We start from the raw sequence: 18919 nt of genomic DNA, 5'->3' as shown, positions 1-18919 counted from the left end.
GTGAAGGTTATCTTTCAAACTGACTACGGTGTTAACTGCTTAATTCAGAAACATGCCATTTTGTCCTTAACTGAAAATAATGCTGGATACATTCTTATTTTAATTCCCCTCATCTAAAAGGGAACACTTAAATACGGGTATTAACTTACAGTCGTTGTTAAAAAGGACATATTCTATCTAAGTTCACCTTCAAATATGAGGCTGTTGGAACTAGCTCTGACTTGTCTCAACAACGCTCTCATCAGCTTACCTACATACAATTAATTCTTGATTAGCACCTCTGAAAAGTAAGGACGTTGAAACATGCAAATTTTATTAAAGTTACACAACTGTGTAGAGCTGTCAACTGATGACTTGCCAGTGCAACTACCTCTCTTCCTTAAACAGAAAAAATAAGGTGTATTGGAAGAGAAAATAAGAATAAAAACCAAAAGAGATACTTTGCCGTCATTTAAGAATAATCCATACAACATATAAACAATGTCTATTCCTACCAGTGCCCTCCATATAAGATTAAAAAATTAGGGAAAATTGGGTTTTAGATCCGTGAAAGAGCATAGAATAGTTTAGCTTTATTTTTTTTACTCCACAAATAGTCAGAAGTCCCAGTAGCATTATGCTACAACAGGACTGCTTAGCATTAGCAGAATTGTGCCTAAAACTCTTAGGCATATACCAATAGTCTATATGCAAGAAGTTCTAAGTCCAGTGAGAAAAATGACAATCCCTTAGTTTTGTGATAAACTGACTTTTCTAAAGCAATATGCAGATTAAACTTGTTTACTGATACTGTCGTATGATGAATATTTTTTCTTTTTAATAGTCCCTGTTTACAGGTATTTTTTAAAAGAATCCATAGACACACAAAAGGATGACCTAACTACTACAGGTCACCACCCAGCTAAAGTCAATGATAATTGAGCCATGTGATTGTATGGTGCACCCTTCACCATGGCCATGACTTTTTTGCAGCACTTGGCCATTGCTTTTTTGTTTGTTTTTAAATAAAAGGATGTAAATGGTGGAAATCTCCTTTCGGGAGGAAAGTAAGTGAAGAAACTAATGTCCTCCACCCTCTCCATGTGAAACCTTGTATCTCCACCCTCATTTGTGACAAATGCGTAAGCCAATCCACACAGAGTATTTCCCAACACAAAGATAAAAAGAATGCTAATTACCCTACCCAATGTGACATTCAGGCTTCCTGCTCTGTTCTGGCAAAGAATACTCCCTGAAATTCTGCAGCTTCATGAAGATCTTTATGCTACTCAGCACTACATCTAGGAGTATCAATGCTGTGATACCAAGTACAAAAATATTTGCATCGGAATCTTCACATACTGTTTTTCCACTGGATAACACACAATTCTAGGGTTCTTTTTTCTGACCTAAGACTAGTATGATAGAAAAAGCACAACATCAAAATTATAGAGGTGAAAAACGGAGATATGTCATTAACATTTATATTGTGCTAACTCTGCTGCAAGAGCAAAATAGAAAGGCTGAGGGAAAAAATGTACTCTAATCTCTATAAAAAGACACTGCTTTTATTACAGAAACAGTTGAAGACAGAGGATTGTGCTAAGTCTCAGTGAGTTATTTAGGCATTGTGAAGGATCTTCCAGCCCATCCACTGGGCACATGGAACTGTCACGGTCCTGAAAGCCTCCTGGGCCAAAACCCAGCAAAGATTTTAGGCAGAAGAAGGGAATTCACAAACACTAATTTTAAGCCCTTAAAGCCAGTGAATATTGACTCCTAAAGCTAAGAGAGAGAGAAAGGTTCTTTTGGGAAAGAGGAGAAAACTAAGTGTTCTTCATCCTTTACTTGATGTCTATACATCTCTCTATACACTTACAAAGAAATCAATGTTAAATAGCTTCTAATCTTAATATTAGTCTTTGTGAAGCTTATTTGCATCACAGACATACTTAAGTTAAGGATGATACACATTCAAAAAGACCTGTCAGGTCTTTAAGGATAAGCAAGCCTACCAGGCACAGGAACCAAGGGTGCTCTGTGGTCACCTCTGAACTTCGATCTGGTCAGGATGGTTGATGTCATCCTGGGTTTCCTTAATGAACAATTTCCACAACAGAAGTGCTTATTTCAAATACAGTACAGACATGAAATTCTGGAACTTTCCAAAAGTTTTAGAATGGTCATTGTTGATGATTTTGTATAGGATTTCATACTTGTTTTGGTCAACCAGACCACCTTATTCCATGAAGAAAATTTCAGGCAGAATAAGAAACAAAATTCCCTACTTAGAATATCATGAACAAAACCTGCAGCAGCTATTTACATCAGGCTGTTTCCTGAGGGCATGTGGGTGGGGAAGATTGGCAACATTCTTAAGCATGCCCCTGCTAGCCAACATGTGCAGATGTTAGGAGTAATAAAATCTAAAATGGTTTCACTACCAAATTCACCTTTAATCCAAGTTGCAAACCCCAAAATAAGTTTTCTAAAGAAGATAAGGAGTGTATTCAACATGAATTCATGCAGGAATTTTTTCACCTCGTGTACAGAAACGAGACCAGATTACTTTCAGGTTTTTTAGTTTTAATAAATACAAAAACTTCACACATCTTTCACCATCAACAGTTCTCAAATAAAGCAGAATTTAGAAAGAATACTGAACAGTTGTTAATGTAGAAAAGTTTAGTCCTCATTGAAGGTAGCAAAACTATTCAGGATGTCACTGAGACTAAGCAGACTCACACCATCTTTTAGTGGACTGACTGTATTATAAATAACATGGGAGTGTGAGGGTCTTCATTCTATTAATTGCATTTTAACCTGGCCCTTGTGCAGGATCAAGAAACTGAATTAATATACCTGAACTATTAAATCCTCAGTGAGGCCATGAAACCCCCAATTTAATAAAAATGTTTTACTAGCTCATTTAAACTGACAAAAGGATTTCAGCAAAGCATGTCTGTTTGTGGAAGGTCTTTGTTTGTTTGGGGTTTTTTTTTTATCATGTGCTCCTGGAACCTGACTTTTCAGCTGAGAGTTTCTAATAGGAGAAAGTATTAGAAATTTAGCAAAAGTTAACAAGAATTAGTCATTTGGAAATAGCAAGACTTGATCAGTCTGGCACTATTGGCTTTTTCACATCTGTTCTACAGCAAAAACTTCTACTACTTCCATCATCATTATGAAGTTGATATAAACTCAGAGGTTGCATCTTTGGAAAACTAATACTAAAACATGCTGCAGTTAAGCCAAGGAAAAGCTCTAAAAAAATTAAATGGAGATTTAAGCAGTGGTTGTAACTATTACAAAAGCCAAGTATTTCTGCAAAGGGAAATGAAGAAGGAAAGCACCAAATAAGAAAGTTAAAAAACCCCAAAGACTATACAAAAGTAATAGTAGCAAATAACAGCAATCAGTTTTCACTAGCTACTATCAGAAATTCCTGTAAATTAAAAATAGATAGATACACATATGGCAGATTAGCCCTAAATGTATCAGTGTATACTATACTGGAGGGTGGGGAAAATCACAGCGAATAATACATACCAAATAATTTAATTAGTAGCAACAGAGCAGGAAAAAAATCAACATAAGGCACTATCTGCCAACACCAACAGAAGGTCCTCAAAATGGGGCTGTTAAATACCTCTAAACACATAAACAAAAATATCCAGCTAGAGGAGAACACTTGAAAATGTGACTAAAAACCACAGCAATAGAAGATAATGGTATTAGAAGGCACTTTAATAAGGTGCTGCAAATATTATTCTGCTTCCCAGTCAACACTGCAAAAAACACAAAGAATATGCCAAGGAATAGGTCTCCAGTATATTATCAGTATCACATGAAGGTTAAAAATTGATGGGGTTGAAAGGAAAGATTCGTGTCTGAAGCATTGACAAACGTATAAATTTCAGTTTTCACATTAGATAGCTTCCTTGCATTATCTTTAAATCACACTTTCGGAAAATTATTACTAAATGTAAATACATTACTACATGCATTTGAACAAAATCAAATGTTCTTGTTTGAGCTAGAAAATAAATAGTACAAATGAAGAATACAAGATACCTGTAGGTGCTCAATTAGAAGGGAAGCTAAAGAGAAACACAAAAGGGGTAGAAACTAGTTCAACAGTAAACGTATCTTTGGACTTGGTTTTCTTTTGAGGCTTAAGCAACATATGAGGAAGAGTATACAACATCGCTGTCTATAATTAGCAGATCAAAAGAGTTAATTTCAGAGGTTACTCCCAGTTATACATTCTCATTAACTTTCATGACACAAAACTAGAGTTTAAAATTGTAAATTCTCAACAATTTCAATAAAGGACAACTTTGGACAAAAATGCAAAAGTAGTATAAGCCAACCCAAATACACTGCTATATTGCCTCTTTTCTTCCTCCCCTCCTTGGTGATGTTCGGGGCAAAGCAGTTCAGGGAGCTCAACCAGCAGAAAACAATTTTATTTTTCCTGATGGGTTTTGTTCTGCTAGTTTAACTTCCTTGTACCAGCTTATTGGAAGATGAGACAAAAGTCAAAGCTATTGCAATTGAGGGCAGAAGCATACAGACACCTAGTCATGAGAAGCAAAGAGCAGGAGCCACAAGTTACAGTGGCTTAATGTTTTGTGGAACGACAGCCTGTTTGTACAGCTGTGTCCCACTAGGACGATTTGACTGCTACAGACACAGAGGAAACACACACAGTGATGAGGATCTTGAAAAGTGCTGTGGGTACTAATTTCTTTAGAGAAAAGTTTTTCACTGCTGGAATTTCATCTATATTTCCACATGTTATGCAGATATCATTGTGATTTACCTGCAAATAAACAATCTTCTGAAACACATCTTCTCTCATGCTCATCTCCACATCAAAATTAGAAAGCTTTTTGTCAGCTTCTGTACTTGCTAAGCGTACCTCTTTGTCAGGTGAGACATGCTGGGGAAAATCCAACATGCTTCTTTCCACTGTTTAAATAAAAGGCAATGAACACTTAACACAGAGGCTAGAAATGCTTTAAGGATAAGGAACTTGCCCCGCTTCTGATATTTACAGAAGACATAAGAAACAAGCACCCAAAACAACCTGACACTTCAGATCAGGCTTGAAAAAAAGTGACTACGAAAAATGTAAAAATGAATACATGAAACAACAAAACTGCACATCATTATAACAAATAAACATTTTACAGCAGCTATCTACTACCCAAGCCCAACTATCTCATCAACTTCTACAAAATTGACTGAAAGATGTATAAATATGATACATGATTTTTGAAAGATGAACTACTAGTAAGTGCAGACCAACGTTGTTTCATAGCTGGCACAGGTGCTTCCATGTTAGCTTTTAAAGTGAAAAGCTCCAAATCTTTCAAACAGGCTCATCTGTCCTAAAATTATTTTTTACATTATTATGAGAACAGTGTCAAATATCCATCTTCTCTTCTGTGTTTAGGAAACAACAAGGCAAACACAGAAGATGCTGTTTATGTATTCTGAACTTCTAGAGATCAGAAGCTGAGTAATAGTACTTTTTTAGATTAGATTTTTGAGATTAAAGAAGTCCTTGCTTATTAAAGGAATATTGCATCTTCTAATGACATTGAATAGAAATCCTTAAATAGAAAAGAACTGTTATGACCAGCTGAATTAATTTCATTCAAAACCAATTACAATTTAACCAACCTCCAGCTCCCCAAAAGCACACTTTAGAGTAACAACCTTTTAGGATGATTTAAAGCTTTATAATTTTATGTAATCTGTAGCTGTTTTATCAAACCCTAAGATGCTCTCAGCTTGAAAAACCTTTGGAATGCAAATATGGGCATATAGTTCTTCTTGAAGTCCACAGGAAACTCCCCCCTCCCCACCACTCCCTGTCCTCATACCAAGATATTTCAAAATGATGAACTGAGTTTTGGCAGCTTCCAAGTGAAATATAAGGCCTGTTGTCATCTGTGTCTTTTCAGATAATAAGTTACAGTTACAGGGGTAGGTCTTTCATGTACTTGAGAAAGGGACACAGAGGCCTTAAAAATCCAAGGTTCTAATGGAAGTCTTGCTGTGGTAATACATCCTTATCATATGCCATGGGCTGTTTCACAGGTAATTCATGCTAATTTCACATACAGCTTTGAAGATTAGCATTAAAATGCTTCAATATGACCCACTACTGCAATAGCACGTAGAGAAAAAAGTATATCTTGGAAGATGCAAATCTCGGTGGTTGTGCTGGGAAGCTGATGGCCACTGTTTTTTGAATGACATATAGATTTTCCTTCTAATTTAATTTAAAGCAGAGAGTTTTATACCTTGGTGAAAAGACTTAAAATAATTACACCAAATACACTGATACAATTAAAACTGAATCTGACAGGAAGCTGTAAGGATTAAGATTACTCAGCCTTTCTGCCAGCATCAATTCCAGTCAACTCAATGGATGTGCCTAAACTGTAATTCTAAGTAACGTGAAAACCAGACTAATATTACAGTACAATCATTTGAGCTACAGGCTACTCTTTTTCACAAGGCAAAGATTTTGCTCCAGGCCAAGGTGGCTGTTTTCAGCACTTCTGTTGCTATCAAAGATTTTTTCAGAGGATTTAAGGGAACTTGACATTTTGTTACACTGACTACTTTTTGAGAGTCATAAAGCCACCATTTGATAGGTTTTTCGAAACAAAGCCACCGAAAACACATTTTTATTTTTCCTTTCTCCTCTGACTGATAATTATTAACAAATTAACTGAATGACCTGTGTTTGACCATTAAGCCCCATCCATTTATTGGCATGTCTGGATAATTCATTCAGAACAATCTAGATGTGACTGCATGACCAACACCTCTCCCTGGGTTCTTCAAGGCCTTGCAGGCCATAATGTAAAAGCGATGAAGTAAAGCAGTCTTCTTTCAAAAATTTCCCCATTCTCAACCATCACATCTTCTACACTAGGAGCTTACCAACCTTTCCATCATTCCATTTCACTAGCTTGTCTCAGATTCTGTAGTGTCTGAAAAAAGCACTGATTATCAGGTTTGAGTATACTAGGCTTACCACAAGCACCGTACATTGTGCCCTAGCAGCTGTACAGAGCTGGAAAAGAAAATAAACTGTGGAGCTACACATGCAAAAAGAAAACAGGTGACCAATGCACTTTTCAGCATGCATCAAGGAGCATAGTTTTTTGCTAATCCTTATTTTTGTCTCTAGAATAAAGCAGCAGAAATTTGTAGCTGATCATGTTAGATACTGCTGGGAGGTTCTGAAAGATTATTATGAGTAGAGGACCCTTGAGAGGCCGCTACACGTTCTAAACAAGAACAACATGAATCAGAATTGTAAGCAACAACTATCTTTCCTCATTGTTTCTTTATGCACAGATGGAATACCCTATGGAAAGAATCACAGAAAACATACACTAACCTGCATATTCCATTTCTATATCTGCCAAGGCCCGTACAGTATTTTCTTGTGTTACTTCTCCAATATCAAGCATCCCGACACTGTCATATACATGCTTTGTCCTCCTGATTAGTTCTTCTGTTCTTGTTCTAATTTGCTCTGGTGACAGGTCCCATCTCAAAAGGTTTTGGCCTGATGCTATGTACAAAGAAGCCTTCAGCTGGCTGGTAATTTCTGCTCCTAATGTCATTCTCAGCATAAGCCGTGGCCCAATGGACCTGAAAGTATAAAAAATATCAAGCAAGATATTATATAGCAAGATTCGAGTTCAAGAGGTAGTTTACAGTAAACATTAAAAAAAAGGCAACCGACCTTAAAGAACATTTTTAGAAGCAAGAACAGTCCTTTTTAGAGCCATAGCTTGTCCAACAGGACCATACACAGCCATTACCCTTATCAGTTCAGTCTAATTTTAAATAAATCAGAGGTCTGTTTTCTGCATTTTCCCTCTAAAGGATGACTAAGTGCAGACAGGGATAGAAACTTTGGTATTGACAAAACCAGAGAAATTAAGTTACTATTCAATCTTCTAAGAGAAACAGAATTACAGTTACTGAAACTACAGAAAGAGACAGCATTTGCATTTTTGAAATAAGGAATAAACCCCATATAGTGATTTGTAGATTATGAAGACCAAGAACTGTAAAGATGCATAAAACAAGACACAGAAAAAGTCATTTGGTCACATTCACTACAACAAAGAGTTTTATACCTACAGGATGCCTGCCACAATATGCCATGAGAGGAAAACTTCTAGTTGTTGTTCACTTAAAAATTTATTCCTTTAATTGTTCTGGATTTTAAATAGTTTTACTCTATCATCAGAAAAGGTACATAAGTTTACTGTAATTTATGTACTATTAATCCTGATTGTATGTCAACTATATTTCAGCTTTAGCTAACAGAAAAATTTACATATCCAACTGATCTTAGCGTGCTGTACAATCAATGGCTGCCTTCTCACTAATCTTTTTGACAATACTAAAAAAAAAAGTGACTTGGAGCAATTACTCCAAATACAAGTTAAGAATATAACAGGCTTCTACCCTCCCACGCCAACAAAAAACTCTCAGCCTGCTTGTATGAAGGAGAAGGACACAGATTCAGGCAACTGACTATAAAGTGGGGTTTACAGAAATCCACACAGTCAACAAGATACTCACCTGGTGACTATATTAATAGTTCAGTTCTATATGAAATAGTTGCTGAGGAAGATCATATTCTGATAGTAATTAAAAGACAGTTTGCATTCAAGGAGTAAAACTTGCTGCAGTGTTTAGTATTATAGAAGGATCATAGCAGCATCATAGGAGGATCTCTGACTGGCAGAGACTATCAGCCTCCCCATTTCAGTTGCATAATTTTAAAAAACCATAATAATCACATGTTGCTATGGTAATAATGAAAACTTAAAACTTTCAACCATATCTAAAGAAATACAAGAACACACACAGAGAGCCTGCTAGTAAAAGGAAAGTTTACCTAACACTATTTTACATGAAATACCTTTTTCTCTTAATGCTAGCCACTGTACCTCTATTAATTTTATTGCAAAACCAGTCTGGTATGTGCCTAAGTGCTCAGATAGGTTTTGGCATACAATTCAGAGAGCATGCATAGAAGGACAGGCAATTTTAGCCTGAAGGAAACACAAAGCAGAAGAGTGAAATGCAAACAATCTGAAAAGAGCCACATGCAGGGCTTCTGTTTGAAGGTAAGACTTTTTGTTTAAAAGTCTCACTCATCTGTAAGAGGAACTACCTAGAAATAGCCTAGCCAAAATTATTTTTATGCAAGACAACATTTCTATCTATGTGTTGAGATTTTTTTTCCTTGTTGCCACAGTTTTTTCAAAGCATCCCATATCAGTGTGTAGGCAAGATGTTCACTTTTCCCTTCTACTGGCATAAAGGAACATCAATGCCTAGTATATTGATGATTTAACTCTGAAAACGAAGCCTGAATAAAGAATATTCCTTCCACCCCTGTTGTATCTCTCCAATACCAACTCAGTTCCGACATTAATGCCTTAGTAGCTTCTCCACTGGACTACTGAAACTCTGAATCTCAGAAGTTTATCACAAATGAAGTGGCTTTCATGAAAGCAAATAGCTAAGTATTAGCGTTCTCAGAATGCATTAGTTTCGCATCCCCCAAAACCACTGAATTCTACCCTGAATCTACAAATCCACTAAAGAATAGTACTTCATTAATTTATGAACAGCTTCCCACTGGACTGCCATATGTCTAGTTTCTTCACACACTGCTAGTGCAACTCTGGAGAACCTCACAGGAGCTGAAGGGGAACGTCCTCAAAAGTAGGTTCAAGGCTCTGAACTCTACCCTGACCCCTGAGATCATCAGAAAGGATATGAAATGCACCAAAATAAGGTAAAAATAAAATAGAATCAAAGAAGCACAACAGCCTGATCATAAAAGCTGACAGCTATGCTAAAGTGCAGGATATGAAGCAGGTATTCTTTCTTAAATGGAACCTACAGCCTTCTGTCATTCATTCACCTTCACCTAGACACGTAGAAAACACAGCCCTGTCACTGACCATTTACATATTATCAGAAACAAACACTCAAACAGATTATATTAATTTCAACCTTTCCAACAAGTTTAATTAATAAAGTTGGACCAACTTCATGAACTTGAATGCACAGCATTACTTTTAAATACCAAAAAAAGATGCCACCTGATCTTAGTTGGCTACTTGTGTGGAGGAATATAAATTTGACAGCTGCATAAGTGACTGTCATAAATACTAGCAAGTGGTTGTCTTATCTGTTAAGACAGGAAAGCACAGAAATGCCTAGTTTTGAAGTGTTCATACCTTGTCTCCCCCTGCTGACACAAGGAAGCAGTCATTTATGTAGATTAACAAAGGCAATACAAACAGAAAGACCTGGAAGTCTTTCTAATTGACCACATGAAGGTGGGCCTTCAAAAACTGTAATGCAAGATTTCACGTAAAACCAATTACTACATACAAATCTTCAAATAACCATTTAAAGACATGTGTTATCTTGCTACCAGTCACTCAGATTGTACTTAGGGCCAAGGTAACTAACATCAGATTAACAAATAACAACATGCAAGTAAAACTATATGCATAGGTGAAATCTTGGGCATTTCTTTCATGGCTTAGTATTTCATACTTCGTCTACGTAAAACTATAAATAAATCCTCCAAACTCCATGTATCTACCGCAATAAAACTCGTAATTAACTAACCTGATCTTGCTTGTTCAAGAAAGAAACAAAAATAATGCCAAAATGAAAGATTAAATAGATTATAACGAAACAAGAAAGAAAAGTACAGCTAAAACAGTATGTTTCAAAAATGCCCTGCAACTACACTTTGCATGTTATTAGAGAGAAAATATTACAGTAAATTGTATCACTGAGTGAAACTTTAACTTCCCAGATATAAACTAGAAAATAAATTCTATTAATAACGTCAGGAACCAGATGCAGCAGCAAATGGCTTTCTTCAAACAGCAACTGAACCAACAAGATGCAATTATTATTTTAGGCTTGCTTTTGGTAAACGGTAGCAACATTATAGAAGAGTCAACCATTGCTTGGACTGAGCAATCAGAGGCTGATTCAGTTTAAATTAGACAGAAGGCTAAACAAATGTAGGCCTTTAAATAGTGTTACACGTATACTGCAATTACCCTATGGGGCCACAGGTAGGCTGTTGCTAATGCCTGAACTGACTAGTTCAAGCCATTTCAGGTATTACACTCAGTTTTGTGCAGTACAGAACAGTAAATGTGTCTAAACAAGCCTGGCTTAAGGATAAGGTTCATGTCTAGCAGGAGTATTGCCTTAAGATATTCTTCTTCCCGTTCCTCCTTCTGCTGCTCATTTCTACCCCTGTACACCATTCTGTCAATGACAGCAACATAACTGTTGGTAGGGCCATACTTCAAAAAGAGTCAGTATACAGGTGAATAAAGTGGACCAAAAAATATGCAGGGGGTGGACAGCTTTTTTTCAGCTTATCAGTTCCATCATCTATGTTATGAGTGACTTCATAACAGTTGTGCTGGCCTAAATGAAGGATCAAAAGTGTCAATAGCCACCTATTTTTTTATATATATATATATAAAATATATATATAAAATTAAGCCTGCACTACTGCTAGAAACATACATGAAACGCATTAGCAAAAGAAGTTTCAAGATGATTGCTGTCATTAAGCGTACCATTTAAATGTTCCAAAGTGGAAAGGGTTCTTGATGCTGAGGCAATACTGACATATAGGAACAAATTAAAATAAATCGGTCGGGAATACATGTAAGCTAGAATTTTAAGAGACATCTGTAACCTTCAGGGCAGTGAGATTCTGAAACAGCTGCCCAGTAAGCACCAGGAATTGAAAACACCTCTATTTATAACATGGACCTTGACCAGCTTATAAAATGGATTATATTACTTGGTTACCTAAGGTAGCACAGGACTAGACTTGATCGCTCCAATTGTCCCTTCTAGTCCCTATGTTCCTGCAAGGTCCTTCAAAATTAAAGCACTTTATTTACATTGCATTTTTACTATGAGTATCTAACCGGCCTCTGTTGGCAGCTTGCACTGGCCTTTTTCTTGGGTGAGCCCTATGGCATCTAATAATGTCAGTGGAATGACATACAGGACAAACAGAAATATATTATGCATTTGTGCACGCTTCATCCACCTACAGTAAGTTCAGGAGGAAAGGCACACAAGGTTTAGTCTGGACTTTCAGCTACAATAAGAAGTATTATAGAAGTAGCCGTTTCCACAAATTATGGATAAAATTATATCACACAGAAATTACTTCCACAAAAATAATCTGCCAATTCCAAAAGGAGTAAGAATGATTTCTACCAAAAGCAGTGTAAGGTGAATAACAACTTAAAATCTTAGTAGCTACTTCTAAAAGAGGATTTTTAACTAGAAAACAAAGCTTCTAGTTACAGACTGCCATCATTGCTATTTTTGCTAGAATGCCAGGTCATTTATTTTACCAAGAAATCTACAATTTGATAACTTGCTGCATCTGGAAAATTTAAATTTGATTTGATTTTAGAAAGGAGAAGGACCTTTATAATACTCTATTAAGGCAATACAGGGGCCAATATAACTGCTGTGAAGACAAACAAAGCAATTGAATTTGCAGACTGATTTTTAACTCATGCAGTATTTTAAAAGTATTAAACATTTATGTAAGTCTAGTTTTGTTTATAAACATTTTCTGTGATTGGAACATGCCAAGCAACCCTCTGTTCGCATGTTCCATTAATACTATTAAAATAAAACAAGAAAGCCACAACCTGTGAAGCAGAAGCAGCAAAAGAGTATCAGCTTTAGAAAATACAAACACAAAAACGTGTAAGCTTGTCCACAATATGCTCCTACTACTGATAATCATCTTATAATACAGTCAAGATTTAAGCCTTCTGCCTCATTTAAATCTGATTATATTACAGATTATCTATGATTCCACCCAAGACTCTTTAATGGAACTTCCAGTTTTCAAATTATTCTTCACCTAAACAGTATTAGTTACAATGACAGGTATAATTTTACAGAATAAAGTCTGTAACAAATGTGTTTCTGGGAAACATAAACACAGACCAGTTTATTGTACTTGCTAATAAATCTGCCAGTTCCATGTAGCCATGCAAAAATCAGTGTATCACCTTCATGTAGAATGGAAAACCGTATCTTCTGCTGACAAAAGATGTGGGATCACACCTTCAGGGGTAAAGTGGCAGCCAAGATTTTAAGAACAGAGAAAGAAAGACATAGAGAGGGGGGTCTCAAATTCAGACAACTTTATCATCTTCTCATTTTTTAATACTCTAATAGTAAATAAATACAGTTAAGTTTTTTCTTGCTGCACTACACGCATACTTCAGGGGACATTCCTATGGATATAAATAAGGGCAGATTTGGAAATCACAATGAACAACTTTTTCAATCCATAATTTACTATATGAAGCTTTGTAAAAGCTACCAAATTAAAATTGAGAACAACAGTGCGATCATTTTGGTCTCTTTTTTGAAACAGCAGATCTCAGTTAAATAACACTTCCTAATCCTACAGGCTGCAGAAGAAGCAATGCTGCATGCTGGAAGCCAGCATTGAGTAAGTGAAGACCATACTCACTACGTTCCGCAATCGATGTTCACAGGGTCTGAATGTTTTGACTCCTCCTAGCGGCCTTGTTAAAAAAACCCCCACAAACTAAAAAAACTAGACATGTCCCATTAAGGCAATATAAAAACAGACAGGACAAATTATTTAATAATTGAATAATAAGCCATATGTTGGCATTTCCCTGAAGTAAGACTCAAGTGCTACAAAGCATATATAAATGACAGCAGATAGGCATGGTTTAAGCAAAGCTTTGTAACAGTCAAGCCTCATATGCAGTAGAATTTTTCTTTTTCTTTAAATGAAGAAGTTAAAAAGCATCTCAGAAACAAACCACCATGAGTATTCATCAGCATCTAATATAACCTAAGAGACAGTGCAGTCAGTCTGTGTTCTCAGGATGGATTTTATGACAGAAATTTAACAGGCTAAAAACTGTATTATTTAGAGATCCTTAATTCTTGGATTTTAAATACCTCTCCATGTTGTTTCAGTTTTGACTTACACCTTCAGACAAGTAATTGTATATTTTATAGTAAAGCAAGGCCAAAAATCAAACAAAGCAGAGGACCGAGTAACACAAGGCCAAAACAAGAAGGGGTGGTGCGGTGTGGGAAAATCCAAGACAGAACAAGCAAAGTACAGTTAAATAGCTCAAAGCTAATCACAGCGCAACATTATTACAACTGAGCCACAGGAATGAGTCTACAGCCCTACAATATAAGTCATCACTTTTTCCTGCTGGACAAACATATTTGAAATCCTTGTTACAGTTCACTTCTCAGTCCTTTCTTCTGTTTGGCTCTTGACTGTGTAAGGAACAGTAAATACATGCCTTGAATTCCTGGGCCATTTTCCTTAAGAAGTACTTGGCTCTGTGTCACAACTGTGTTTGGCACGGACAGCTCTCACTACAGCAAAAGGATAGCAAGTTAAGTACTTCCTAATTTAAAGCTCCATAACCACCACTACAGATTGTTTTGGTGGTTTTTTTTCTTAAGCTGCATTTGAAGGAATAGAACTAAACAATTAATTCTGTCACTACACTTTTCAGAAAAAAAAGCATTCTCTGCAAAGTAATTCACTGTACACTCTATATTTGGTATGCTTCTAATAATACACACTTGTAACTGTTCAGATCGATGTGAGAGTCAAAAAACTACAAGTTATACAAACATTTTAAAGTCTTTATTCATACATACATTACCCTCAGTGCTGCTTTTGTGACTTTTCTATCTGGCAAAAGATGTTAACTGGTTTCTCTGACAGAATCAACATCAGAATTAGACAGCAGAATTAACAACAGAATTAACATCAACAGCAAAGTAAGTGAAAAAGGTGCTCTGCAGCAGCTAACAGAAAATCCAGACCTTAAGTGGGAACTCATACATGTGCATAACATGTTACAAATTACATATATTCTCTCCTTTTCCCCTTAGCTCCCTCCAACAACAGGATTTTGGAAACTGGTCTGATTGACTTTGACATGAGGGGGTGATTTCCACACAGTAGTCTGGAGTGGAACACACAGAAGTGTCAGGATACTGTTTCTGTGGAGTGTCTGATCTCTAAAATTATGGTATCTATCATTCTAGAAAAAAACCCCAAACAAACAAAAAAACCCCAACCAAACCCAAAATTACTAGTACTGCTAAACTAGGCTTCAAACCCATACCGTGAACTGAACCCATTCTGCGTTACAGCAAAAGTCCATCACATCACAACTTGCTTGGATGATCTTAGGAAGAAAGTTGAGCGACTTTTCAACACTCACATGCAAACACTAAGTGTACTACACTTAATTTGATGGAGGAGGTGCTCATTAGGGTTATCTTACTGGTTTTATCTTATTGTTTAATTCTACCATCAGGTGAACCATGGAAACACAGTGGAAAAAAATGTTGCATTTAAGGCCTTACAGCTCTCAGGTGCTGCTGTATAAGCATCTACCATTTATCTATCATGCCTGCAATAAACAGCAGGTAAAGTGCATGTTATTTAGTGCAAACACTACACACTATTACTGTCAGGATAGTTCAGTACTTGAATGCAATCAGCTTACGCATGAAAAACAGCTTGTTGACTCCAACTGAATAAGAAATTGTGCTGCAAGACAGAGAAAACTGTTGAGGAGGGTTTGTGAACACAAAAGCTTTCTTTGATTTACACCCAGTTCATTAGTTCAGCCTGTACCATGGAAATACCCTTTGATTTCCCATTGATCTTAAGTCAAGGCACTGAGAAATGTTCTTTGCCATGATTAGTTAGGTGGAAAACTATGCTTTCATGGCAGATGATGACCTAATCTCACTTACTTGCACCATTTTAAATCACTTCTTCTTGGGAACATGGTGCGTTATAACATGCTGTGGTCAGTTCAATGCTTGCAAAATGCCGAACGCACTCTGTGCTACAGTGTGCCTGCTCAACACCACAAATTAGGCAAGCAAATGAAACCTGCTTTCTGCTCTGGCTTTTGAGTGAGTGTTGACTTAAGAACACCGAGTACTTCCCAGGCTGGTTCCAGGCTATGTGAAAGATTGTTCCAGCATGGTAAGTATGGCCAAGAATTTCACTCCTTCTACAGTAGAAATAAAAAGTGTCTTTGTTAAAGACTGAACTCTTTTAGGAATGGTATGATGAACACATGCACACCCGATCATATTTTGCACAGAGACAAGTGTCATTCACCCCATCCTCATCTCGCCTTCCCTAATCTAAATACATGTAACATGTACAGTAAAAGAGTCTCCTCTACAGAGGGAAATCCTAGATTCACAAATCTACGGGAATTCTTTGAAGAAGTCACAACAGACATAGATCAGTTAATAAAATATATTTGATTTTCAAAGGCTGTCGACCAGAAGTTTCTAAAGAAACCATGCTGCTGTGAGATGAGAAGGGCTATCCTCTTATGGGTAAATGGTTACAAGCTAAGACAGAAACAGAAATGGCTGCTCATTTTCCTGAATGGAACTAGGTTACCAGTGGAGCCCTGCAGGGTTCCATGCTGGGTTCTGTTCTCTCAGATATTTATATCTGATCTACAAAAAGGTGAGACAGATGAAGTGACAAAATTTACTGATGATAACACAGTGTACTAAAGGCAGCCACAAAAATATGTGAAAGGATGTCACAACATGGAGTAAAGTTTAAAACCACTAACAAAGTGAATTTCAGTCTTAATTACTGTGAAATGACACACACTTCTGGCTTTACATACACAGCGATGAGCTGTGAGCTGATCCAGACATTCTGGAGATCTAACGGTTTAACAAAAACATCAGCCAAGAAGCAGCTGAAAAGCAGGCAATGGTTCGATTTAGTAGAAGCGGAACAGGACAAAACGCAGATTCATTATACCAGTCTGTAACACCATGAAGCACAAACATACTATGTGCAAATCTGATCCTCCCAACAATTACAAACTCTGCAGTCTTCTGTTCTCCCACCTGCTGAAACCTTTTTCTGTTCAACCAAGGCATGACAAGTTAGTAACGATCAGCTGCAGTAAGCAATGGACTCCATTCAAAGAACAAGTAACTAGGCTGGGATTCTTCAGACTGGGCAAAAACCCCAAAATAAAACAAAAACACAGAGGAAGTACTTCAGAGATGTATACAATCATGAACAGAATGGAAAGAATGAACAGGTACCAATTCCCCCTGCCCCCCCCCCCTTACTTCTGACGTAACCCAGGAGGAGATCAAACAGTTTTAGGAAGCTGTTTCAATACAAAAAGGTATTAATGGAAAATTTTTTAACATTAACAAAGTACAGTGACCATTTCCTGCTGTACTTACAACAAGTGGTGAAAAAGGTATTTAAATCAATATCAAATACTTTATTATTACTTAAGAAGAAGGTACCTTCAGTTTCCAAATGCAGCTTGCAAAAAGATAGACCTTTTAATTTTTTCTAAAGAAAAAAAAAAACTTCCATCCTTCTTTTCCTTTCTTTCCTTCTTTTTGTTGGAAAAATCTATAGGACTAACAAGGACAGTAAACACGAAATATGGACAACAGTGAAAATGACTATATAAAAAGGATGCAAATGTATATTAGGAAAAGAAAATAGTTGTGTACCTTACTTGAAAACTGTAAATTGGTCAATCGATTTACAACAGCAGGAGCCCTATAAAAAGAAAAGGTTCTGGATCTTATTTTCTAACTGCTAGTACCCCTCAATCCTAACACGACCTGAACAAAGGCTGTGAAATAGGACAAAACCGGTGTATTTTATGCAGTAAGCACACAACTGTCATTTCTTAAAGGTCAATAAGGGGTAACCATCTTCATTTTATGCTCAAACTCAACTCCATTCTCATTACCACAACGCATTTACATTGTGACCCTCTTACTATTTCCATGTTTCCTATTAAATCTGGTCCTTTGCTCATATTCCTCTGCCCTCTCAATTTCTCCAGTGCTCATTTGTCTAGTCCGTCCAGAACTGCCTACAAGCCGCCTTCTACACGGATTTTCTGGGTTCGTTCAGAGCTAGTATTCATTACAGAGCTTAATCCTTTATTGTTAAAAGCCTTCGCTAACGTATCTGCAGCCGTCCCGCCCCTCATGTAATGCTGAAATAGTGACACCCCTTTCTGTAGAGCTACGTGAGGCACACCGCCCGGTGTCGCCCCCCACGCCGCGCGCTGCAGGGCCCCGCCGCCGCAGCCATTGCTCCCCTGCCCGCTTCTCCAGCGGTACCTCTGAACACCCGGTGCAGGGACCGCAGGGCAGAGCCCTCGCCTGCCCCGCCCCGCCCCCCGGCAGCGGTACGTTACGAAGGTTATTTCAGGGAAGGCGGACTGCGGGAAACACGCTGGGAGCTGAGGCCTCACACCCCCCAGACTGTCACACTTCCCGTCCTATTGTCTGCCTGGCCCCGGCGCACGCCCCGCACACCCGCGGCCCGCACCGCACCGCCCCGCCGGCCAGCGGGCGCTTCTCTCCTCGAAGCCGCCCGGCAGCTCTCCCCGCGGCGCGGCCGCACTGGCCTCAGCCAGGACGCCCGGCCCCCGCCCGGCTCCCCCGAGGGACGAGGTCCCGCCCTCAGCCGCGGGCGGCTGTAGGAGGCTTCCAGTCGGGCGGCGCTCGCCCCAGAGACCGCCCGCCGCCGGGCCCTGAGGCGCCCCCTCCCGCCCCGCGCCTACCTGCGAGCCGCGCCCGCACACGCGGCCAGCATGGGGAGGGGGCTCGGGCAGGGGGGCCGGGCCAGCACCGCTACCGCTACCGCCGCGGGCCCGCGCGCCCGCTTCCGCCGCCGCCTCCCCACGCCCTTCCCGCCGCTACCGACCGAGCAGCCCGCGCGCCTCCCCCT

General features: G+C 38.3%; 1 protein-coding gene across 3 annotated transcripts in view; it reads right to left on the bottom strand.

The window, feature by feature from the left end:
* NLN (neurolysin) overlaps positions 1-18907 on the bottom strand; it is a 35426-nt gene extending 16519 nt beyond the window's left edge. Inside the window, exons 1-4 of one of the 3 annotated variants that reach the window (XM_055699060.1) lie at positions 18753-18867; positions 17683-17731; positions 7409-7665; positions 4805-4953 (exon numbers count right to left, since the gene is read on the bottom strand). In XM_055699060.1, coding sequence (XP_055555035.1) covers positions 4805-4953; positions 7409-7646 — 387 coding nt within the window. In that variant the 5' untranslated portion in view covers positions 7647-7665; positions 17683-17731; positions 18753-18867. Of the gene's footprint in view, positions 1-4804; positions 4954-7408; positions 7666-17682; positions 17732-18752 lie in introns of those variants that run through there. The other 2 variants (XM_055699059.1, XM_027807951.2) reach the window with 2 other exon arrangements.
* Between the last annotated feature and the right edge of the window lie 12 nt (positions 18908-18919).

This window comes from Falco cherrug, chromosome Z, assembly GCF_023634085.1.
Source record: "Falco cherrug isolate bFalChe1 chromosome Z, bFalChe1.pri, whole genome shotgun sequence".
In the NCBI taxonomy this organism is placed as follows: domain Eukaryota; kingdom Metazoa; phylum Chordata; class Aves; order Falconiformes; family Falconidae; genus Falco; species Falco cherrug.
Note: the sequence above shows the minus strand (reverse complement) of the source record. Positions and strands in the feature narration are given on the sequence as shown.